At 37.6% G+C, this 26,713-nt stretch overlaps 1 protein-coding gene across 1 annotated transcript in view; it reads right to left on the reverse strand.

Annotated features, from left to right (window-relative positions):
- The window catches only part of LOC117424244 (chromodomain Y-like protein 2), a 49,128-nt gene extending 24,587 nt beyond the window's left edge, over positions 1-24,541 (reverse strand). The window contains exons 1-2 of the mRNA XM_034040422.3: positions 24,311-24,541; positions 5,206-5,761 (exon numbers count right to left, since the gene is read on the reverse strand). Of these exons, the coding sequence (XP_033896313.3) occupies positions 5,206-5,761; positions 24,311-24,334 (580 nt within the window). The 5' untranslated portion in view covers positions 24,335-24,541. The remainder of the gene's footprint in view (positions 1-5,205; positions 5,762-24,310) is intronic.
- Positions 24,542-26,713: the final 2,172 nt, after the last annotated feature.

The raw sequence follows: 26,713 nt of genomic DNA on the forward strand, positions 1-26,713 counted from the left end.
AGGCTGTTCATTTCAAATTCCTATGATTGCATTACATAACAAGTAACCAGCATCCATTTAAAGCAAGTGTTGAAATATATGACATTCACTTTGCTTTGGTTGTGAATATAACACATGGGAACTGTGTGTGTATACAGCCGAAAAGATCAAGAGTTAATCCGATTATATTAAATTATTATCCTATCCATTGCCCTTTCTCAAACCCATCGTGAAAAATAGTTGAGCTGGAACTAATGAAACTAAATCTTCAGATTGTTTACAAATGGAAATGACAGAGCATCTTAATTGTGAGCCGATCTTTATGAAGCTGGCAGAGACTTTACTGTAAAATGTATTGATTTGTAGTTTACTTGGTATATCCTTTGGGATTGTTTATTACATTTACATTACAGATTATTGACCGCTGTTTGAACTCTGCAATTAATACAATGATTAATCTGCTCATTATAAATTCATGGCAGAGTGGCTTTTTATTTCCTGTGAACACTGGAATTAATAGAATATAAGCAAAAATCATTATAAAAAGCTGATGTATGGAATGCTCTTTTGCAATATAATAGCCTTTTTTTCACTGTTGACATATATATATATAAAAAAAAAACATTATTGTGTTCTGGCTACTTAATGTTATTAAATTAAACACCCATTTTACCAAACTACCATGCGTTTAATCAAATAAAATTAAAGAGCGTGTCACACCTAGCATATCAAATTTCATTAATCCACAGCTCACATGGGAAGAAACGATCAAAGAGGTTACTTTCATGAACGTGCCTTTCAATTGAAAGATACCCCCCCCCCCCCTTACATGATCTGGACAATATCAAGAGTAGATTTCTACCGATTTAGAACTGCATTCTCTTATCAGTAAAGCAAGCCGAATGTAGATCCATAGGGCTGTATTCTGATCACAGTGCAAATGCGAGTGCAAGTGCAAACGGCGCTTGCCCCAGATTCTGGGGCTCAAAAATGGAGCGGAGACGTAAAAAACCCCACTGCGCTGAAATTGTATTCTGAAGACACGTCCTGCACCGTTATATATAGTGCCTGCCCCATCGCCACATGTCGGCATAAATTTCGGGGTGTGGTATCATTAACATATTCGCCGAAGTGATTCTGATGACAGCGCAATGGGGTCCCAAATAGACAATTAAGCACTGCGTTAAGACCTGTTGAAACCAGGTTTATTTAGTGGCACTATCGGTAATGTTAAGAATTGAACACACGTGCACTTGAACTGACAGACAGAAGAAATCAAAGAGTAAAAGACAAGAAAAAAAAAACCTGAAAAAATGACAAAACGTAAGAAACTAACAATATTATTTGTAAATTAATAATAAACAAATATATGAATATAAAGAAAATTCTATTTTGCATATACATGTAGAGTACTACATTTATTTTCACAAGGACTGTAGCAATTTATTTACATGGCAATTATTACAAGTGAAAATATTTATGTATAGTATATGGAGAGCAGCATAACAGGAGCGCCACTTCTGTATCTGTATGTGTGTCTGTCCTTTCTTTCCCTGGTTGTTGCTAGTGCTGTGTGTGTGTGCGTGTATCATGTGCAACTTTAAACGAGTTAACTGCTGTGTAAATTTAACACAATGTATATGCTTTGTTTCTGTGATTGAAATAAGTCACTACTATCGGCAGACCTGAAACAAAATACCGGTTTCGCTGCCTGATAATGTATGAGCTTAACTAGTTTGAAACATTATAACTAATTAGAGATTTCCTTTAACCTGATTGGTCAATACGAGGGCTTAAATCTCTGATGAAGGACCTCGAATGTTGTTTTTCAAACTATGTTTAATCACTGTTCCAAATCAATCCGCCCGAAAATAAGTATTCGTGTATTTTACCTTTTGCCTGCTTCTTGAAAGAAAGTCTCTGTTCTTGTAGTGCACACACCCTCTGAATGTTGTCTGTCAATGTAAAAGATTCTGCTTCCTCTCTGTCCTATCTATTTATTTAAATATAATATAGCAAATAAAGATAAAAAAATGTAATAATCCAGAAAGTGTTTGCTGTCAGTGGCAATACAATAACCACAATACTATGGCAACTAGTCTCCATTTTGACAAGTTGAAATCAAACAACTGCACGCAGTCCGATTAGTTTCAGCAACTTTATTTAAGCATATCACAGTAACAACACAGGCACGTTGCCTCTCTTCTAAAGCCAGGAGAAGGAGGCTTTGACTTTATGAACACACACTGTGAACAAGTAGCTGAACAAACAGCACGATTAGGATCACGGCTGGCCTAAGTCTGTGTGGGGCCCTAGGCGGGGGCCCTAGGTGGTGACACCCCCCACCCCCCCTCAAAAAAAAATAATCCCAATTTAAAAAAAACACCCCCACACATTATGTCAATAAAACGTTGGCTATTGCTCATCTTCAGTAATCAAGTAGGCAAGCCATACTGCATGTGTGCTGTCACTGAAGTGAAATAAAAACGGTTTGAAACTTTATCCTTTTTATATAAATCTAAATTTATATTTGACCGATCTACTTATCAAATCCATGTGTAACATTTCACATTTGGATACTGCACATTCAGCTGCAGTTTTGAGTGCTCTTTAATTTTTGCTGTGTAAATTACACTAAAACAATATGCCCAACAAAACATTATGACGTTTTTTTTCTGAAGCAGCTTTATTTTATACCACGCTTTATTTACGAGGGTACTTTCAAACATTTAATTTGTCGCAGATACCTATTCAGACTGTTGGTGTGGTGGTCCGTCTTACTTTAATACACACAATCTCCATTTCATTATTGATTAATAGTAGCCTACTCGCTTTAAGAAAAGCCTCCAGTAAAACTTTAAAAGACGATGCTGCACTGTCCTGCGCCGTGTCTTGGTTTTCTTCGGTGGAATGTAAAGAGGGACAGGCTATTGATTAGCCTATCAGACAGCTCACCCTTAGATGCTGCATTTTTAAAATTCCACTTCTTACGATGGAGTACACTCACATACGGAAATATGTCCACTTTGTCAGTCAGAAAGTGCAAATGTGGTAACGTTACATTGGTAAGCAGAAATCAATATTTTGGAGATGATTACTGTAAAGAGTCTGAATCGGATTCATTTGCTTCCCGAAGCAGATTTGTATTTGGCGGTTTGTCTAGATACGGCAGCAGAGCTCCTTATTGACAATTGACTTTATATTTTTTATTTTCCTTTTACAATGGCCCGACTCGTACTCGCGAGACTGTTTCGACTCTGAAGACGTCATACAATTTGTGACGTGCACGGGGTCTCCTTAGGGCCCTAGGCCACCTCCTTGCTCGCCTTGTACCAAGGCCGGCCCTGATCAGGATTAACACATACTGCAGATAACTAGATTATTTTTAATTTATTTATTTTGCTAATAAACGTTAGGACCTAGCGATAAATAATAAATGACTGCCCTACGTGCCTCTACCTCTTCTATTAATATAGCAATCTCCTGTGTCGTGAAGCATGGTTTACGTATTCTCTCGGTGAGTGACCTACTACTTGCTGTTCTGACTTGCTCTGTTTTTTCTTGCTCTGTGCAACTGCCGCTCGACATGATCGCCACTTCTACATTCAAAACGGAGCCTTGCGTTGACGCAAGCGCATTCTGTCTCATACAGGGATTGCTGCCTGGCCCTGATTGGATAGCAGATTCCCCAACCTACTCAGCATTGATTGGCTGGGCGCTGTCACTGCGCCACTAAACGCGCTTGCGCTGGGTTTTTATTTTGATCAGAATCGCACTTTTGGAGAAGCCACGCCCTACGGGGCAGGCGCATTTCATTTTAACCACTGCGTCTGCGATTGCACTCGTTTCATCAGAATCAAGCCCACAGTGTTTCAAACAGCAATTCAGCTTTCACTGCTTCTTAGAAAAGCATCCTTAATGAACATCACATACTCTGACTAGTTTTAAAATGCTACTGGTACCGTTCCAAATCGAAGTCCATAATAAAATATTTAGTGTTCTTGATTTCTGCATTTTTATCACTCTAAACTAAGATACTGACAAGGAATGCAACTGACTGTAGGCCTGAAATTGCCCAATCAAGTAGTGAATTGTATTTTTGAGCTCTGCCAAGTTACTTCTGAGTTAATTGTTCATAATTTTGTAACTCCTACTGTAAATCTAATCCCTTTTTTTTTCTTTGGATAAGGTATTTGTTGGAAATATGGTAGAAATTGGGGCTACAATCATTTGCCTGTCAATTACCTTTGAAAAGAAGGCCTAAGCAACCACTAAAACAAAAGAAGAACTATGAATTCACCAGGGAAATAAGTGCTCAGAAAACAGCTCTTCACAAAGTAGATGTAGTCAGAGCAATATATATATATATGTATATATTATTTTGGAAGCTGTCTCACAATTGCATGGAAGGATTCTGGCAGTGCAAGTCAAAGTGAATTAAAGGAGCTGTCCTTTCCAAGCTACAGAGACCAACAACAGAGTGAAAAAAGAGAGACAACTTCTTGAACACTGGTATCTACAGCTTGGAAAAATAAATTGAGAATTCTGTATACTGTACAGTACTCCAAACTCAATTAAATATAGCAACTGCACAGCTTTTGCCACCAGATTAGATCTAAAAGACATAAGTGACCTACAGTATACACATCAAAGTTGGACTAAGAAGCAGCAGGTGCAGTATATCATTCATCTTCCATCAGCTTTTTGAATGAAACAGACAGCTTTACACTGTCTTCAGCAAGACTGTACATTAACTACAGTATATTAAACTGTTCTGTTAAAATTATAGTTACTGGGCGTGCCAAACAGACAAAAAAGCAAGATCTATGGACAAAGTGTTTTTTTGGAAACTACTGCTGAAAGAGAAGATTGTTATGCCATAGTTAAAAAAAAAAAAAAAAAGTTCAGTACTGTTTCCACAAAATGGAATAGATTGCACTGACCTAAACCTTGGTACTGTACTTCAATCCTAACAGACAGTCGTAATTATAAAAATGTATCAACACCTACATTTCTTATTATGCAGAACACTATATGGCTGGTTAAATTAAGGAAAATGAAAACCAATGCCAAGGAAATCAATAGTCCTTAATGTTCACTAGAAAAATTATTTTACATCTGTTTTTATGTGGCTGATCCACAGCGTCACGACTTCACTGCCCCATGGAAAGAATGAAGCTCACACAGCAACAGATAGAAACATAAAACAATAATATAATGACGTACCAATTCCATTCATAAGGGGGGAGTCATTAACTTCCAAGTCGTCCAACATTTCATGTTCTCCATCGTTTGCTAATTTTTGTTCCGGGGCTGTATCTCTATAGTGTAAGGAGTCTTTGTCCAGACTAGTGTCTCCATTTTGTATTCCATTGTGTGGCTTCCTCATGGGCATGATCTGCAGTCCACTGGGGGTGGTCCTATATGTCACAGTCTTCGTAGCTCTGTCAAGTGCGTGTTTACCGCCATAACACCGTTTTTGCTTTTGGGAGCCCGTCGTGTTAGTCCTTTTCTTTTTGTGGGTTGACATTTTGCCCCTGACAGCCTCAGAAGAGGCCGCTCGTCCTTCCCTGAATAACCGGGGGCCCCCACCCTGCTTGCCTGGCTTGGAGCGCTTGTCCTTGGGAATGGGAAGTCCATTAAAATCATCAATGAACTCTTCACAGTGTTGGAGGTGATGCTCAGGTTCCCACGTGTCCTCATTGCTCCCGTAGCCTTTCCATCGGATAAGATATTCCCATTTTCCCTTTTTGTTCTTTCTCTTATCTACAATTTTTTCAACCTAACAGCAGAAGGAATACAAAAAGGCATAGAAATATTAGTTTATTGACCATGAAAATATCTCAACAGGGTTCCAAGATTAACCCTAACTGCCTAGCTGGATGAATTAAAAAGGTTCAGATCAGCTCAACCCAGCTTTTTTCTAGCAAACATACTTTATTTTCTGAAACCTTGTACATTTTTATCCCAATAATAATGTAGGACATGAAGGCTACCAATTTCTAAATACAGTACAACGTTGCATATCCGACCATCACATAACCGCTCTGATCAATTAACCACCCAGGGTTAGTACCGTGTTAATGCTATCAGTAACTGAAAAAAAGGGTTGTTTTAACAACCCCAAAACAATTTGAAATCCTCTCGACTTCAAAAGGGAGAAATTTGGGAAAGAAAGCAGCCGATTTTGGGTACCGTGACACATATTGAGAAGGCACACCCACATCTAAAATCGTTTGTGGGGCAACAAAATCATTCAGTGCAAAATAAAAAAGTGAGGTGCTTGTGGATGGGACGGCTTGAGTGGTGACATCAGGCTAGGAAGTGAATCCAAAAACACAGTGCACGATGAAACTGGTTTGTACAAAGGAGAAACGAAGAGATGCCAATATCTGGTCCAATTCTGAGCGATAAAGCAAAACAGTTAAACACTGCTGGATGGCGATCCTCAGTTCAAGGCTTAAACTGGCTGGCGAAGCGCTTTCAGCAGCATCATGGAATATCCCAGCTTGTTGTATATTGTAAACCACATTGCAATGTATTCTTAATCACGTTTACATTCTCTTACTTTTAAAGTAAAGCATTTCCCCATGTTTAAAGCAGTTTGCACTTTATTTTTGTCCAGTAACCTATTTGTGCATGTGTAAATGTAATTTTCTATAGATGTCCACAGCGAGTCGGATATGCAACGTTGTACTGTACGTAAATTATTAAAAGTGGAAAACAAGTGCATTCCAAAAAAACGTTTGCGCTGCGTAGACTCCAATCATTGCCATAACAGCAGTGTCACAATCTTCCTGACACTACATTTGAAATCTCTTTCAGGTACCTGGTTCAAAACATCCAGTAACAATAGGCTACTAACCTTTTTCTCTTCTTTTTTAAAACAGTGTGATGATAGTGATGGTTACTACACGGTTTGAACAAATCAGTAACTGCATTGCAAAAAGCATACTATAAACATCCGATTGTATCAAACAACAATAAATGAAATAAATATGTAACAGTATACTTAAATAACGTTCTGTGTTTTGATGTAGCATTTTATCATATAGCAAATAAGAAGGGTTTTTTGTGTGTTTTTAGGATTATTTGAAGCATATATATCTATCATACATTAGTTTTGGAAAAATATATCTTTTGGGATGAGAAACAGAAAGCAAATTGAATGTTTCTTCATGCGATACTCCAATATACATATTCAGCTGATCATAATATCCTTGCACTATTACTATGTCATTGTAGATACAAATTGTTGTAATCTTAACTTGTTGCATTTTATTTCATATTGTAGTTTACTAGTATAATTTGCACTTACTGTAAAATATACTGAATTTAAATATTGACCTTGCATTGTAACCCTGTAATGTCCTGTAACACCTGATGTAGTGTATGCACATCATGGGTGTGATGCCACGTGTCAAGTCTGCAAGGTGATTCAACTGTTCTGGAGGGACACATGGCCATTATTTGATTATTACCACCTATATATCATGTTGGGAAGTTGGCCCAGAGTAATCTGTGCTTTGGTGTACATGGGCATGCCTTTCTTCTGATGAACTTCATCAGCTCTTGCAGTGAGGCGCTAGTTTTTAAAAGAACATGGTGTGTGCACTGAAGTAGATCAATGGATGAAAACCTAACATCTAACTGGAAAGACAAGGGATCTGTTTGAGGGTACATTCAGTAGCATAGCATAGACAGCAGCGCTTTACCAGGCAAAGTAAAACTTTGGTGCTTTCAGTTTGGTCTACTGCCGAGGCTGCTGTGGCCACTGACTGTGTACGAGGTTTCTTTGACAACAGTAGAGAAGCTGGAAGCTTTAATCAGTTCATACATCAGGAAATGGTTGGGAGTTCCACGCTGCCTCAGCAGAGTGGGACTTTATGGTAAAGGAATACTGCAGCTACCTGTCTCCGCTCTAACCGAGGAGTTTAAGTGCACCAAGGTCCGACTGGAAATGACATTAGTAGAGTCACGTGACAAATGCGTAAGAGAGGCAGCACTTGTGTTGAAAACTGGAAGAAAGTGGGCGGCAAAGAAAGCTGTGGAAGATGCAAAGGCTGCCCTTCGAATTGGTGATATCATGGGGCAAGTTCAGCATGGAGGAGGGGGTCTCAGTTCAGCTTCTCCTACATGGCACAAGGCAGCCCCAGCTCAACGGAGGAAGCTGGTAGTCAACGAGGTGCAAAAGCAGGAGAGGATGAGGTGCGTAAAGGCCGTTTCCCAGTCCAAGCAAGGAGAATGGATGAGATGGGAGAGTATGGAACAACGCAAGATTGTCTGGCAAGACCTATGGTCAGTGGAACAGAGCAGGATCTGTTTCCTCATCAGGTCAACATATGATGTTCTCCCATCACCACGGAACCTAAACCTCTGGGTAGGAGAGGATCCCTCATGTCCTTTGTGTTCATCACCTGCAACATTAAGGCACATTTTGACAGGATGGACGGTTTACTTGGTGCCATGACAGGTGCTGCGATGTTTGGCCTTAGCATTGGAAGACAAGCGTAACATGACCAATAAGTTGCTACCAGTTCCATCAAAACATTACACACAAAAGACAACATTCCTCCGCCCAGGAGAGCAACCACCAAGAAAAGGTGTTAAAACCAAGCCTCGCCCAGGACAACTGGATGCTGCTAGAGACTGGAAAATGCTGGCAGATGTTGGTCAATGGCTTATTTTTCCACCTGAGATTGCTACCACTAACCTTCGACCAGATATTGTCTTGTGGTCTGGATCAGCACGCCTTGTTCACCTAGTAGAGTTAACAGTGCCATGGGAGGATGCTGTAGATGAACCGTATGAGAGCAAGAAACTGCGGTATGCTCAACTAGCCGCTGAAGCGGAACAGCGAGGATGGAATGTCCGGGTTAACCCAGTGGAGGTGGGTTGTCGAGGATTTGTGGCACACTCTATAACCCGGTTTCTCAAAGAAGTCGGATTCAGTGGCCAAGAGTTGCGTCGCACAGTGAAGAACTTATCTGAAGCAGCAGAGAGGAGCAGCAACTGGCTGTGGTTGAGACGGAAAGATTCTGGTTGGGGATCTCAAGCACAATAGAAAGAAAGAAACGCTGACGTACGGGTAAGTAAGCTGGGCTGAGTTGAGTGGGGGACGGAGGGGGGTGATGCTGGGATGCCAGAATCACCGTCGAGCCTTCTTGAGGTGTCGTGGGCTACTCGATGAAACACCGAGGATGGAAGGTGCCCACTTGAAGACCCCAGAGATGTACCCTACTTAGCTCAATACAGACGGTTGTCATGCTGATGCGCTGGGGAGACTGCACTGTGGTTGATCCCCGGAGCCAGCATCGCAGCCGTTGTGCGTGCTGATGCGCTAGGGAGGCAAATAAGCTGATCCCTGGAGCCAGCATTACACTTCAGCCATCAACACCAGGCAGAAGGATATCTACATCATCATATGGAAGGAAACGCAAATGGATGGAGACACAGATGGATCACATAAGTTTACTGTAAAGATACGACTTAGTAAGTGCTTATCTTGGCAAGAGCCGAGTTCAAATCAGCATGAAGTTTTAACATCTACTCTAGTGTAATGGAAATCAGTACAACCGCTCAAAGAAGCTTTTATAGCCGTCACTTCTCAAGACTACTTGTTAAGATGATCAGACAGGTTCGTCTCAATGGTCTTCATGATATTTTACAGTAGTTTTCTAAAGATAAAGCGACAATGCCTGCTTTGCATAATGGGGTGTCTACAAAATGGACAGAGGACTGAAGAACAAGGCTTTGGCAGAGTTATAGCAAGATTTGCAAGAACTGCTTAGAGGCAACTGACAACCCGTGTTACAGTAATATACAGCAGGTCTACTATACAATAATGACAGACTGAAAAATGGCATGACAGTAGATAATGAGGTAGACATTCCTTAGTTGTCAGATATTGGAAACTGTATAATGAACCACGGAATGAAGCAGGGATAATTGCTGATTGACTATGTTGGCCAGGTTTAATGGTTAATGATTATACATAGGGGTTCACATAACTTATTGGTCATGTTACGCTTGTCTTCCAATGCATGCAGGTATGCAAGCGCACCAATAAAAAAAAAATGCATACTTCCATATTGTTTTTAAGACGCATATGCTTAATGTCAGTACACTGTTAACAGGAAAGCATTTTTCATATAGGCAGCGAGGGTGCTCACGCTTGCAGGGTCAAGCATATGATATGGCTGTGACCCATACCTGCCTACCTCCCAGTTTTCTATTGAGTCTCAAGGTCTCTGGGATCTGTCAGCAATCTCCGGGTAATTTAGCTTATTATCGTAGACCATAATTAAATACCAGTCTCCATATTCCACTTAAGGCCGGAGGGTTCCAATTCACTAAAAAAGTCTGGAATTTGATTCGTTAACCAGCAATCCAAACTCCTACTGAAACATTTGGAAACTACTGTTGTTGTCTCTGACACTGCCATTAAAGCAGTGCTGCTTGTGAGCGTGGGTTTGCACATGTCAGCATTTAAAAAAACAAATATTGATCCCACATTGTTTTCATTTTCAGTAGCAAATTTCATTCCTTCAGTTCTTTTCTATAATATTGCCTGCGTTTCCCAAAGATTGCAATATATACAGCAGGTACTCTGTTGGTGCTGTAAACAACAGAAACAGTGCCATTAATCATAGCCTGTTGTGTAACTGACCACCACATTCTCTTTAACGCCCCACCCACCATAAAAAGCATTTGCTTTTTTTCTGAAAATCCTTTTTTAATTTTTATTTTTTTTAAAAGGATCCTGCAGTCATATGATTTAAGGAACACAGGATGCGATCTCCAATAGCCATCTGAAAACCAAACCTGTAGGGACTTCTGCTCCAGAGGTCTTTCCCTTATACTGCAGTTATAAGTTTGACAGGCAATAAGTATAAGTTTGTATCCTGTTACAAGCCAGAATTCCTCATACAATACAGGGGTTTCAGTTGGACAGTTGCAAATGTCTAAACTTGAGGATCATGACCAATACAGTTCGACAGGCTGTGTAAAACAAGCAGGGAGCTTCAAAGAAACGCAAGTATGATTATTCAAACTTTGAGTTTATCTAAACAGTTACCTGATGTTCACCAGTCATGTTATGTCTACTTTTCTTCTTCCCTGATGTCATAACATTAAATGAGTCAGTCCTCTCTCTCTCTCTCCCCCCGATATTTACAGTAGTACAGTGCTGGCGTAGTATGTTTCTTTATTAGGAATATTATAATAACAATTTAGATAGTAATAATGTGATTAATCAAACACATTGTTAACAGCAACACCCATTGGTCCCAATCTGTTTGTATAAGCTTGTACCGTACAGTATCTTGCTTACTGTTTTATCAGTTAAAGGAAATCAGGAAATGTTGCCAAATACAATAAGACACACACAAACTTACTTAATACAAAATATTTAACTGATAACATTTAGAAACCCTCTTAAAGCTGATAAAGGACCAACCTCATACTGTATGTAAATAATATGGAGCACTATACCTAGAATAAAATCAAATTATTCAGAGGTTGTCATTTTCACTTTGAATAAGAACATGCATCAGACATTTTTGCACAGATTAATATTACATAATTTGTGGCCCAGAAGGTACCTACAGTACACCTGGCGCGTCGGTTCAAAAGCTTCCTGAATGACATCTGTATGGGATGATCGCTTTCTCTCAAAGACGGCCATTTACTATTGTGCAACAACTTGCACACCACTGGTGGTCAGCAAGGACATCCCTGATGATCGTACAAATGTTTACTCCAATGGAGCCTGATTTCATATCCGCCACTTCTCAGATTATCCCTCACCCCCAGCTCGTGGCTTTGAAATTGAAGTGGGATATTGATAGGCGATATTAGCTAACACGCCTGGTGTTTGTTGGTGTTCAATGATGAATCCCTGTGTTGTCAAAATGATGGAGAGAGATGTGTGCACAGCTTTCCCAGAGACAATACAGCCTGGCAACAGCACAGTCATGGTGTGTGGTGCCATCGGTTTGAAATCCAGATCACCCCTTTTGGTTTAAGGCAACATGACAGACTAGCATGTTTTGTCAATGTGGGCCACCTCCTTTGGGGTGGGGTAATTTCTTAATTCTTTTTTAATTATATGGTCACCAATTGGATCATTTAAAACAATTCACCTTTACTACTGTCAAAGTGTATATCCCAAACATAAGTTACACATGCAGGGCGTGAAATTGCCACCAGTGTCCGTCACTACGAGCACATCTGATCTACAACCCATTCACAAAAACTTGCTCAGCGTCGGCTGGCCCGTTCTGCCACAATTCAATTGAATTCTGTCTAATCTCGTCCTGTGTGAAAATGACTCATTATCATGATGTATTATTGTTGCCATTCTTTTTACTGTGCACCTCCCAGCACTAAGCCACGAGAATGATCTTCTGTAGTTAATGACGGGCACTGTTATGTTAGACTGAGCTCAATATGACCGCACTTCCAGATATATTCAAATCACACATGTTCACTGGCAGTGTGACACTGTGATTTTTCCATCTGTGAGCACCATGCCAACTCAAAAATGTTTAAAAAGCAAGAAGGAAGAAGAGCTGTCTAAAGCGACAGTTTTGACCTAATGTTTGGGTAAGAAATGGGTGCACAACAATTCGTCCCCGACAATGATAATAATATTAATGTGAACTTACAGTTGTCAAGTACTACGGAAAGGATGAGATTAAACAGAATGAAATTGAATTGTGACAGAACAGGCTTAAAATTGCAATAATTTAAAATGTAACGGTGCAATACACATTCTAACTCCTTTCATGTCTTCAGTGTATATTATCGCAAATTTATATAGACATTTCAATGACCATTGCTGTTTTGTAATTCGGTGTTATTATACCCACAAAACACCAGTGGTTACAGCGGTTAGCAAACTACAGTTGCGCAGACACACTGCAGACTGAACAACTCATTTGACAACTATCGTTATTAAACTCCAGCCTTGGGTAAATCTAGGGTAAAATCTTCAGCCAGTTTGCCTGAAAATCTATCTTTTTTTAACCTTTCCTTCACTGACATTGCTTATTTGTGTATGGCAAGCCAAATGATCATTTAGAGATATCTCAAATTAATTTATAGATATCTCTAAATCATTTCTAGATATCTCTAAATATTTGAAGATATCTTTAGATATTTGGACGGGAAAGATTGATTCTTGGTGTTGCAGGTCACAAGCAGGCCTCGCGGGTACCCGACCTGATGCAGGGCTCTAGGTGAAGGAGTAGGGCATGACAATAAGAACTGACCTATTATTACCAACCAATAATGATGTCAACATATTTTATTCTGTATTTTGAAATCCTGAATGACCTTGGGTTGCTGTAACACAGACTTGCTATTTTGTACATTTAAAAGGAACTAGGGGTGTGTATTATTCTCCTACGACATTAGGCTACTCTTCATTTAGGTGGAACAGTCTTACTATCAGCCAGAAATATTAACCAATAACTAGGGCCCTACCCATTTCACAGCCGTGAAAAATGTGACACAGACAGTGAAATTCATTCTGCACCGTGAAATCTGGTCTGTTTTGTGTACTTTTACACTACACTAAAATCCAATTAAGTTATATGTACCGTTACAGGTTCCTGATGTGATTGTTAGCTTGTTTCAATTTAAAAAAGAAAGCTCATCATAACCTCGACAGGATTTATTGATTGACACGTGACAACAGCGAGTAACTGGGCTCCACTCACTGATTGGTAGACACGGGCATCTGGGGCGGGTTTAGCGTGACCTACAGATCTCAACTGGTAGTACCGTCAGGACAGTCAAACACCTGCCAAACGCAGATTAATTTCACATACTTATATGCCACAGTGGCGAGTATGCTTTTGTACACTTAACACTTTGAATGCCAGCTGCTCTGTGCCAGTGGTGCAAATTTGCAACAGACCGCCGTACCTTTAATAAACAGAAGTTGTTAAAACAACAAGAAACTTGAAATAATTATGTCACCACAGTAAGAACTACAACTTCTGCTTTCAATTGGTCTATTATTTAATATATGCTGTCATTCAAGTTTTTTTTTTACCAAATCACATATGAAAGTGATGTTAATGACAACCAAACAAAACAGAGAAGGCGGCGATGCTTGAAGTGATAGGACTAGTTTTCCGTACAGTACATCTGCATCTCTCTCTCTCTCGTTTTTTAAGAACTGAGGTTAGTTTCTGATATTTACTTAATTAAATCTAAAAGGATTTTTATAAACAGCTTATGTTAATAAGATAGTATAAATATTATCGTATGTCATTCTTTTTAGATGTAAATTGCTGTTAATGAGAACTTGTAAATGCTTAAAAATAATGCTTACTGCTACATTAGTTGAAGTAATGTTTACATGTTTTTTCTGATTGATTTACAATAAAGTCAAATATGATTTAAATATGTGCGAAATATTTTGCTGGATAACCGATCAAGAAAATAATAAGAAACTTACAGGTTCGAAACAAACCCCCTCAAAGACGTCTTGGGCTGTCCTGCCTTTCTCTCCCTGATTACTTTTTACAAATAAAAATGCAACCACAGAACAGCAAAAACAGTTCAGAAAAAGTTGGTGAAAATGCTGAAAATTATTTTTGCTGATGAAAATAAGATCGTCTGCTTATGTCTTCAATTATTCCTCTTGTTTATTTATTTTTTTATTAGGAGGGGGAAAAAAAAAACCTAACAAAAAAACTGTACTGTATACAAGTGGAATCATAATTGTTCTACAGATCTACCAAATTAATTTGTTGCATTATATTTGTATGGCTTACACGCATCTATTTAGGGCAGCAGTGTGGAGTAGTGGTTAGGGCTCTGGACTCTTGACCGGAGGGTTGTGGGTTCAATCCCCAGTGGGGGACACTGCTGTTGTACCCTTGAGCAAGGTACTTTACCTAGATTGCTCCAGTAAAAAACCCAACTGTATAAATGGGTAATTGTATGTAAAAATAATGTGAAATAATGTATAATGTGATATCTTGTAACAATTGTAAGTCGCCCTGGATAAGGGTGTCTGCTAAGAAATAAATAATAAAAATAATAATAATAATAATTTACATATCTTTTTAGGTATTCTTATTCTTTATGGCCACACTTTCTGTTAGAACCTTTCCAATCTGTAATTTACACACATTGAGTGAGTATTTTAACCTAATTGCAAGTGTAACCAGTAAAGTTTTAATTTTAATACAGCGACTGCTGTTTTAAACACTTTGTATATTAGTGCCCCAGGTCCAACACGTTGCTATTATTATTGTTATTATTACTGTTTTACAAGATTTTTTTTAAATATAGCACAGCACGCCCAATAATTTCTGTAATAATAATAATAATAATAATAATAATAATAATAATAATAATAATAATAACAAAAAACTATATTTTGCGTGCTACAAACTTTGAAAAAGGGATTCAACTGATTGCTAGTAAACTATAATGCAACCACGTTAAATAAAGTAAACTCTTATTTTGGTATTTAAGATTCTTTCTGGTGAATTTACTATTTACTGGAATCAACTGTATCTTGAACTGACTTGTTTTAAGGGTTGAAAAAAAATAGTAAGTTAATGCTTAGCAGATCCTCAGTCAGAAAGTGTGACAATAGTAAATAGCATTTTTTTTTTTTTTTTTTTTTTTTAATTACTGCATGCAGTCTGTGGAGAGGGCAGATGCCCAACGCATCTCAGAAGCTTCTATATCTTCACTCAGAGGCAGATTGTTTCAGACCCTGTTAAGACTCATAAATGTTGCTTGTTTTTGCATTTTCTTTTGTCGTCGTCACCCCCCAGAACGATGTTGGCTGGATTTCAGTTTAATTTTCTTTTAGCGTTTCTACTTTGTAATCACGTGCTTTTGTTAACTCCAGGGCTTTAAATGTTTTTTGCCGTTTTTAACTGCATGTTCATACTTTGTTACACCACTGTGAAATGTAAGATTTAAATAGCTGAAACCGTGAAATTTAACATTTTTTAAATGTTATGACCGTGAAATTTACGAAAATGTACCGTGAATTTGGTAGGGCCCTACCAATAACTCAATGTTTATTATTCATATGGTGTGCATGTCTATACATCCTGCTACATACCTACTATTTAGTTTATGACAGTGTTCCATCAGTAAACCCAGACAGAAATCCCAAAAATAACTTTCAAAAGCAGAAAGTGCAATTATGATTACCCTCCACCTCCCCAATCCTAATACTGTTGGTCTAAATTAACCCCAGTGAAGTTAGGTTGATATTGGATATTGGATATTGGATATCTGCACATTCATTACATTCTACTCAATTAACAGTTCCTAGCTCCTACATACAAACTCGCAAATGCATGCCATTTCACCCTATGCAGGATGTCACAGGGCTTCAATTTCATTTTTGTGTGCTGGGGGGATTTCCCCCCTATGCTGCAGCCAATGGGGGGGGATTCCAAAATTTTAGGGGGGGAATGGCAAAAGAAAAGGCACTTTTGCATATAAAAAAACGATATATTTTACTGCATCATCATTCACACTGGTGTTTAAAATAAGCTGCTTTCAGGAGACCTAACAGCTGTTCATCACTGTGAGACAGAGCACTCTATTGCTTTTGCCATTGCTTGACGTGAAGTTTTTGCTGCAGCAGAAGAAAAAGGTGCTTTTCTTTTTAACCAGCGCTCCATTTCTTTTTTTTTTAACTCTTTACACAGCCCTATTTCCGCCTGTTTTTCACTGTTTCCATTTATGTATGTTTAACTAAAAAAAACAAAACAAAAAAAAACACTGCACCATTGAACCTCAATATTAAATGAACATGGGGGGAGGGCTGAGCTTCTAAGCTTCCCAACGATACCGCCCCTTTCAGTCTAGCTCCTACAATTACGGAGCAATAGACTCAAAACAAAACATAAGCTGTGAACTCACTTGATGAGAGGCTTAACTTTAGCTGATCGTAGTTCCAGCTACGAGTACCGCATACACACATTGAATACGTCTTTGGAAAGCCCCGAGTCTGTACTTTTAAACATGGTTGGTGGCTTTTACGGTGCCTGATTAATATGTGCGTAACCTTTGGTGCCCTGGCGCCCCAAAATGAATGGGGCTGAGTTTTAAGAGTCAAAGCGAAAGTCACCGCTTGCAAAATAACACCTACATAGACTTAATATTGACTTTTTTTTTTCAAAACTGATAACTTAGTGCAGCGTACTGAGTTTCTATAACCCTTAAAGATAACGGCCGAGAATCATGTACAAGAGAATAAAGACTCTTAAAATATCCAGCACTACTTTTATTTATTTATTTATTTATTTATTTATTTATTTATTTATTTATTTATTTTTAACCAGAACTACTCAGAATGTGGCTCATAGTGCTTTCGTCACTGACACCCACTTCCTTATAGATTGTTGTAGCGTTTCTAAATTGGGTGAAAAATACAGTAGCTTGGTGTCTTAAATAAGCTGCAGATATGCCGGAGCAACTTGTAAAAAGTACAATTCCCACAATCCTGTGCTGAAATTCAAGACCTGTATCATGCTAATGAATAATTTAAGGCATGTCTCGTTGATTTGCGAGTTAGTAAGACAATTCTCACCACACGCCCTGGTGCCTTCAACCACCCAGGAAGTACGGTAAGAATTGTCTTACCACACACACTCACTTATAAAATGGCTAAAAAAAGCTTTTTTAAGGAAAAAATTAGAAATGTATTATGTATCCTTCCACTGAAAAAAAAAAATAGTCCCTACATATATTTTGTATTTTCTTATTTGCCATAAACATAACATTGAACACTGCCATTTACAGTAAAATTTTCGAAATTAAATGACATTTGTGAATTGAAAACAGACTGATTTCCCACATCTGAGGGAGGATTCATGGAACAGCCAAACACTGCACTGCACTGGCACTTGAGGAAGGGGCTACTGAGTTGTGTCATCAGAGAGCAGGAGAGATTTTAATTTTATTTTAAATATGTTTAGTGGTGGTGAGATGTATCTTTTGTGTCAAATATAAAAATTGCATACTCGCTAGTCAGTTTTCTAAGGCGATATTTAGTTTAATAAGTAGATGCCGCTGCTGCATTACAGTATATTACATGACTAAATAAATACCACAGTATATTTGCCAGTTTTTCTGTAATTCTTAGTGACAGAGATGAAAAAAAACAGATTGTTGAATGATTTAAATGCTGTATTTTTACTTACAGAAACAGTTTAGATAATTGTTACTATTAAGGCGTAGTAATATTAACAGATCAGGTAAGCAAGTTGGTCTATGATGTCATAGCCGTGCGGTAAGACAATTCTTACCACACAGTCATGTGATCTTGTTCAGCCAATCACAGCACTTAATTTATCCAAGCCATTTCATAAGCATACATATTCACTTTACACTGTACAGTAGGCTACGTCATATAAAGGTTCATAGTTCCTACAAACAAACCCGCAAAATAATTTGTTCACCCCATGAAAGACGTTGTGGTAATGAGTAAATTAAGACATGCCTCATTGATTTGCAAGCAAAATATGCATACATATTCGCTTTACATTGGACAGTAGGCTATGATGCATAATGGTTCATAGCTCCTACAAACAAACTCACACAGGAATGCTATTTCACCCTACTTGGATGAATGTGAAGTACATATTTTGTCATCCTGACACATCCAACATGTATTGACCCTCAACCCTTAATCACCATGTATTAATTATGTACAAGCTCTTAAGTATATGTGTTGTAATCATTTCTTGACCCATACCAACACTTATGGGCAATTAATTAAACCTTTTTGTATTTAAAGGTTATTACCTGAATCGCAGAAGGTAAAGATAGACAATTTGGGGCCACTACCTTGTTGGCCTTATTATGGATGGATGCAACTTCTACCCGGGGTAATTGCATATTAATAATAATACAAGTATGGATTTAATGTGCAAGCATTGTTATATGTGTTAGAAAACACAGATGTGCGTTTTCTTCCTTCAGGTGATCCCAAGCCGAAATCTTGTCGTGTTCGGCTTGGGATTGTCTTGTGAATGTCCCCATCATTATTATTTTATTTCTTAGCAGACACCCTTATCCAGGGCGACTTACAATTGTTACAAGATATCACATTATTTTTACATACAATTACCCATTTATACAGTTGGGTTTTTACTGGAGCAATCTAGGTAAAGTACCTTGCTCAGGGGTACAGCAGCAGTGTCCCCCACTGGGGATTGAACCCACAACCCTCCAGTCAAGAGTCCAGAGCCCTAACCACTACTCCACACTGCTGCCCATCATGATGCAGAACATACACTTTAATCAAAGCCGATCTGAAGAAGAAGATTCGATACCAGAATTGATCCGATCATTCCTTCAAGTCACAATGAGACTAGTTTGAATTACCGTAAAACTTCAAATAATCGCCGGTCTCCAATACTCGTCGGGTCTCTAATAAGTGCCGGGGCTGCTGGGAAATATGGTAAATAGATGCCGGGTCTCTTTTAAAAGCTGTGTTACGAATGATAACATAATAATAATAATAATATTTATTTCTTAGCAGACGCCCTTATCCAGGGCGACTTACAATTGTTACAAGATATCACATTATTTCACATATCACATTATTTTACATACAATTACCCATTTATATAGTTGGGTTTTTACTGGAGCAATCTAGGTAAAGTACCTTGCTCAAGGGTACAACAGCAGTGTCCCCCACTGGGGATTGAACCCACAACCCTCCGGTCAAGAGTCCAGAGCCCTAACCACTACTCCACACTAACAATGCGCGTAATACTGAATGTTCCAGCCAATACACACACATGGCTGTACAGCGAGCTTACCAATTTGTTTTTCAACAGAGATGAAGAGACCCCGAGGCTCAGGATGAATTATAAGAAAACTGAATTTAATTTATTTTAAAAGGTACGCGTATCAGGTTTTTTTTTTATGACATTATTCATTTTAAAACCAGATGTGAAGCTTTTATGAGCGTGCTGAAAGTATGTAAAATACAAACTTGTTTTCTGATATTAAAAGGGTTGCCTTTTAGTGTATTTGTACGTGTTTTTTTTCTTTTTTGGATTAACAGTATTTTGTGCATTTGAGTCTTGCGATAAATATTCGTATTTTGCTCCTTTTCCAGCATTCGTATTTATCAATGTACACATTATAAAAACAAATTAGTCACTTTTGCTTTGATTTTGTGATAAAACTGGTACTTGTATTTATTGTATTGTTAATCTTTAAACAGTTTGAAGCATTTTTTAGTGTGTTGTGGGCCACCAGTATGGAATTATTTTTCGTATTAACACAGTATTTCATGCGGTTGTTTTGCAATGAAGATTCGTTGCTGGTTACTTTTTCATTGATTGTCCGTGCTTACCAATGTACACGTTTTAAGGGTGAACAATAAATAAAAAATGTGTGTTAATAAACCATGATACTTATTGCTTTTATTAATTTTAAAGCCATGTTTGTTTCTTTATTGTGCTGCAAGCCTATCTTAATACGCGCTTGTGTGCCAATATTTACAGGGCTGTCTTTAGTGGATTTTACTGTTTGTATTATTATTACAATATAAACTGTTATTACCCACTGACACAACCTTTAATGAAGTTGCTGGAATGTTGTAATTTACTTATGTCGTTTCTATAAGGTTGTGTGCAGGCAGATATTTCATGATTGCATCTGATGTATTTGCAGATGTTAGTGATAATAATAAACAAGTCTCAAATAGGCGCCGGGGCTACTAGAAAATATTGTAAACAAACGCTGGGGCGTTTATTTAAAGTTTTACGGTATTCTCCAGGGTAGCCCCAAATGTGTCAAACTAGGCTACTTTGGCAATAAAAATGAATTAAAAAATGAATTAAAAAAAATCTTAAAGCAGTAATATATAATGCAGACCTAGGTTTTTAAATAAAATTATCAAACCATCTGATTTATTTATTTATTTATTTACTTACTTATTTATTTAAGAAGTATAAAAGTGGGCTAACTCATACACAAATAACTTATAGTTTACATATATTATAAGCAATAAATGTTACACTTATATGCCTATTATTTTTCTTAATTTGTTTTTTATGTGTATGCATATGTTCATATATAAATTATATACAGGTTGGTTATAACATTGGCCAGATTTTATAGTATTTTTCATATAAGGATTTTATGTGTTAGTATATGTAGCATACACTGCTCTCCATATATTATATATATATATATATATATATATATATATATATATATATATATATATATATATATATATATATATATTAATACTTTATATACATGGTTTTTCTATTCTAAAAGCATGTTGTTTTATATAATCTAAACATATGCCCTTCATTTGGTGAATATTTTATACAAATGACTACATATTTTCATATATTGTCCATTATCCAAGTAAGAAAAATGTGGAAATTAAGCCTAACTGTTTTGAGCTCTGCAAATAAGTTTCTGTCAGTTTCACTTTGTGTCTTTTGGTGAAAATGTGCTCAAACTGGACATTTAATAAAATATTAGTATAAATTTAGATTAATGAAACAATAACAATCCAAAATACAGTAACTGTTCAGCCCAGCACTCGAGAATGCATAACCCAGACATTTCTACAGAGCTCCATTAGAGAGATGACCAGGGAGCTGGCAACAGGGAGGTTTGCTGCTACAGGAAGAGAGACACAAAAGTTCCTGTATTTTTATTTTAGAATCCACAGTGGTAGTGCAAGACTTGGATGAGGGATTTTCTGTTTCATTTTGTGACTTTCATGACCTTTTTATTCTGGCTCGGTGAGCTGTGTTTGGTTTATAATTTGATTAAAGAAAAATAAACTTGCAGTACTTCAGTCCTGAGTCTCCTTTCTGCCTCCTGACTACCATAGACACCTGGCCAAACAGTGGCCACTGAATTTGAACGTTAGCTGCAAACACAGCTAACGTACCTACTGTAATTGGAGTGGTCCTTAGCCCAGGACTGTTTGACTTTTAGTATTTAAAATCACTTTTTACTGGAATTCACCCTCTCCCGGTCCCTATGCACTGCAATCATTGTATAATGAGATGAATTTGTACAAGGATAAAACCCCTGTTGTCTCCAGTTGGGCGGGTGACCACCCGCAGATGAGGGGACTCCATGGCTTGAGAGTGAGAGTGAGAGCGAGAGATTCGAGGAAAAGGAACCGAATCGAACTGTAGTGATGCAGGATTGGAGGACAAGAGGCTCTGGTAAAAGGTAGCTGGAAATGAGATGTTGAGCCTGTAAAAAAAAAGCTCTGGTTGCCTCCACTCTCCTGTGCTAATCGCTAGTGTGTGTGTGTGTGTGTGTGTGTGTGTGTGTGTCCATGCATATTTTCTTTTAATAGAACAGATTTTAAGATTGTGAAGGCAGTAACAGCCCGCGTTCTGGACGACTTTTAGTTATCCATTCCCAAGGGAATGGGAAAAAAATGGACCAACACAAAACTGCCGACAGCAAAACACAAAATAGACATTTCTTCTGTCTGATCTTCCTTCATATGCGTTTTTTAAAAAAAAATTTGTTACAATCAGTCCATTTTAGTTTAGATTTTCTCACAAGTTTCGTTGTGCTATCAACGATACATTTACGTGGAGCTGTTCTTTCAGGACCACAAAATGAAGCTTCAGGAAACATATGATACAAGTTTGCAACTTACAATTTAATACAATGAATAGAAATACATAAAGACAAGTTGCGTTTTGTTTGTTTAGTTAAATGAAAATCATGACGTTTCAAAGCAAAGACTGGCATGTATTATTATTATTATTATTATTATTATTATTATTATTATTATTATTATTATTATTATTATTGTTCTTGCTTTGTATCAACATTAAAAACATATAGTAGTTGGACCTAACCTTTGCAAAAAACTGTATATTAAATTGAATTATTTTCATTCTTACAACTGTATTAATTATTGTTTTGTCATCTCTACCCTGAGATGTGCAAGTTTTCTCTCACATTAACTGCCACTTTCAAATTCATCCTTTGTGTTACTGTGAGTGTGTACTAGAGATTACTAACTCGCAAATCAATGAGACATGACTTAAATTATTCACTGGCATGACATCTTTCAGGTGGTGAAATAGCACTCAGTTTGTATGTAAAAGCTATGAACCTTTATATGACACAGCCTACTGTACAATGTAAAGTGAATATGAATGCGTATTTTGCATGTTCATAACTAGAGATTACTAACTCGCAAATCAACATGGCATAAACTACTCATTAGCATGACATCTTGCATAGGGTGAAATGACATCCATTTGCGAGTTTGTTTGTAGGAGCTATGAACCTTTATGACGTAACCTACTGTACAATTTAAAGTGAATGTGTATGCATATGTCTTCATAACTACAGATTACTAACTCGCAAATCAACGAGACATGACTTAAATTACTCATTAGCATGACATCTTGCATAGGGTGAAATGACATCCATTTGCGAGTTTGTTTGTAGGAGCTATGAACCTTTATGACGTAGCCTACTGTACAATTTAAAGTGAATGTGTATGCATATGTCTTCATAACTACAGATTACTAACTCGCAAATCAACGAGACATGACTTAAATTACTCATTAGCATGACATCTTTCATAGGGTGAAATGGCATTCTTTTGTGAGTTTGTTTGTAGGTGCTATGAACCATTATATGACGTAGCCTATTGTACAATGTAAAGTGACTCTGAATGCGTATTTTGCGTGTTCATAACTAGAGATTACTAACTCGCAAAACAGGAATTGGTAATTGAGTAGAATGTAGTGAATGGGCCAATATCGAATATACACGCGAATATCCAATATCAACCTAACTTCACCAGGGACCTAATTATTCTGGTCACCTGCGCCATGACAAGACGTAACACCATGATTACTATTAATTTTCAACTCAGTATCACATTTTTTTTAAAATAAAATGCTAAATACATTTATTCTGGCATGCGTTCTAATAACAACAGCATCGCGTCTGTAGTTATTGCATTTGTATTTATGTTTTAGGTATGAGCTCGTTTAATAACACATCTGTCGTTCCTAGTGTTACTTATCACTTTCCAAGATTGACTTGAGTGAGTTCTTACACCTGGTTTCAGATGCTGCCACTAACTATATTTCAATAGGCCTGATATAATAACAATAAACCCAAGCAATGTAAAGTAGAACCCAAAGCTTCATCCCTTACTGCTACAGCAGGGCATGGATTGAATCTTCTGTTCCTAAGGGCTTAGGACATTGCTGATTCCATAAACGGAAACCCGCTCGTACTTCCTTATGTATTTGTCTGTCGATATTAGAAGATAACCCTTGACAGGGTTTTACAGTACCTCGTAAAGGTCTCCCGAAGCCATGCTGGGTTGCGGAACTTGAGCTGTGTTATGTGCTTGGCTCCCTTGCTCGCTTGCTTGTTTTTTTTTTTTTAGCTCGCTGTGTAGATATGAGTAAAGCCACGATCGGCTGGTATTAGCAAACTGTCTTGTTATTCCGAGCCAGGCGTAGCAGCAAAGCACAGGCAGACAGCGTCAATCGAGCCCGGCTGCTGTAGATGGATCGTTTTACAGCTAAAACAAACAAGGCGGGGGATTTGGGCGGTGCTGGTTGAGCACTGTAGGTATACTTGCTGTATTGGGTAGATATCCAAATTAATGTATACACTGCAAATGACACAATGCCCAATTGGGTGCTACCTGGAAGCGTTGGTGCATTCCCCAATGTTGACTATAGTAGACTGTTAGACCATTTTAACTCTGGAAAGTCCCTTTCATGAGGATTCTTCCCATAAATAGTCGAATACAACCATCAACAGTATCATACACATGTCTGCATTAGCCTACATTAATGACTGGTGAGTTGCATACCAAATGAAAATGACCATGCCTTTGCCAGTATAGACAGTTATAGTAGCCAAATATCTTTTAAAATAACAATATAGTCTATATTTCATACAATGTATATGTTCTTTCAAATGTTAGCTATGACAAACTGGGTCAGTATTTTGGTAACAACACTGTTTATTTGTGGTCAAAAGTAAATTCTCAGACAAATTGAATGAACATTTGCTGCATAATGTATTTGAGGAACATCTGTTTTTATTGTGAGCATGCAAATACAATCTGTAGAAAAATATGTGTATAATTTATATGTGAGATTATTTATATGCACATATTTTATTTACTTGGCTACTGCACTTCAGTTCCCTTGTATGTGTCCTTTTTTACACTTACTTATTTACACCCTTTGATATATGCATTCTGTAGCAGATATGAGCACTGAATATTGTTGAATATTTTGATTATGAATATCATGGGTCGCAACTCCTTGATCCAGGTTCGTGTAGCAGTTATTATAACCCTAAAGATTCATAAAATAAATACTATCGCTATTATTGTAGGTCAAATACATGTACAGTCATTTATAATCTTCTAACAATGCCCCCAGAGTGACTAGGAAGCCTGAAACAACTACCGTGTAACTACAGTACATGTGCAGAATGCATACAAAATGCTTTCTGAAGATGTAGTGTGGTACACATAAGGGTCACACTGCACTGTAAGGGCAGCAGTGTGAAGTAGTGGTTAGGGCTCTGGACTCTTTACTGGACGGTCGTGGGTTCAATACCAGGTGGGGGACACTGCTGCTGTACCCTTGAGCAAGGTACTTTACCTAGATTGCTCCAGTAAAAACCCAACTGTATAAATGGGTAATTGTATGTAAAAATAATGTGTAAAAAAATAAATAAAATAATAATATTAATGTAATTGTATGTAAAAATAATGTGATATCTTGTAACAATTTTAAGTCGCCCTGGATAAGGGCGTCTGCTAAGAAATAAATAATAATGTCATTCATATATTTTTTATTATTTACGTTTTATAAATTAATGTAAAAAGCTTTTTTTTCTAGCCATTTCTTAAAGGTATTTCTACCTCAAATAATGAATGGGAAACATTACTCAGGTAAAAGAAAACATGTGCTATGCTTGGGGAAAGTGTAGGTTACCAAGGTAATAGGAAACATTTTTCTAGCACAGGGAAAGTGTAGAATAACAAAAACTTTGACTTTGTCAGGACTAGAGAAACATTTCCCTGTATACAAAATCAAATTTTGCTAACAGGCTAAATATGTGAGGAAATGCTTTTTATTTTGTTTTTCTTTAAGTGTAGAAACTTTCACTGGTGCCAAATCTCTGCACAATGTGTACAAGATCAACCAGTCCGGCCAGTCTGTTACAGTTTTGCTCTAATAATTACTTTCAACAACTAGTCTTGCATTCCATCTGTTAAGAAGATAATTTTGCTGGTCTTGATCCATCAATATGGAATAACATTACTGTTTCTGTTTTTAAAGATTTGTAATTTCAAACACCTTTGAACGTTTTCAACTCATGATCTATGAAATTTTGTTTCTGTTTTTTATGTGAATAAATAGACGGTGAATGTAACCTGCTTGCACTCGTCTGGACATGAAAATGAGCTGCTCTCCCTCATGAGTCTACAGAGGAATGTCACAGAGTGTCCCTAAAACCTGTCTTCCCTTGTACAAGGTGCCAGAATTTTTTTAGTGAAAGGTGTATGCGGCAGAGATGTCTAGCTCTTTGATAGAAACAGCTTCATTTATTTGAGGTTTGTCCACTGACGATGGGAATGAGAATGTAGAGATGGGAGCCCAGCTAACAAGATTTTTTACGTTTTTGCTGGTATCAAGTAAAGACCCTGGTCGCCCACACCTCT

This window comes from Acipenser ruthenus, chromosome 19 (genome assembly GCF_902713425.1).
Source record: "Acipenser ruthenus chromosome 19, fAciRut3.2 maternal haplotype, whole genome shotgun sequence".
NCBI classification, from domain to species: domain Eukaryota; kingdom Metazoa; phylum Chordata; class Actinopteri; order Acipenseriformes; family Acipenseridae; genus Acipenser; species Acipenser ruthenus.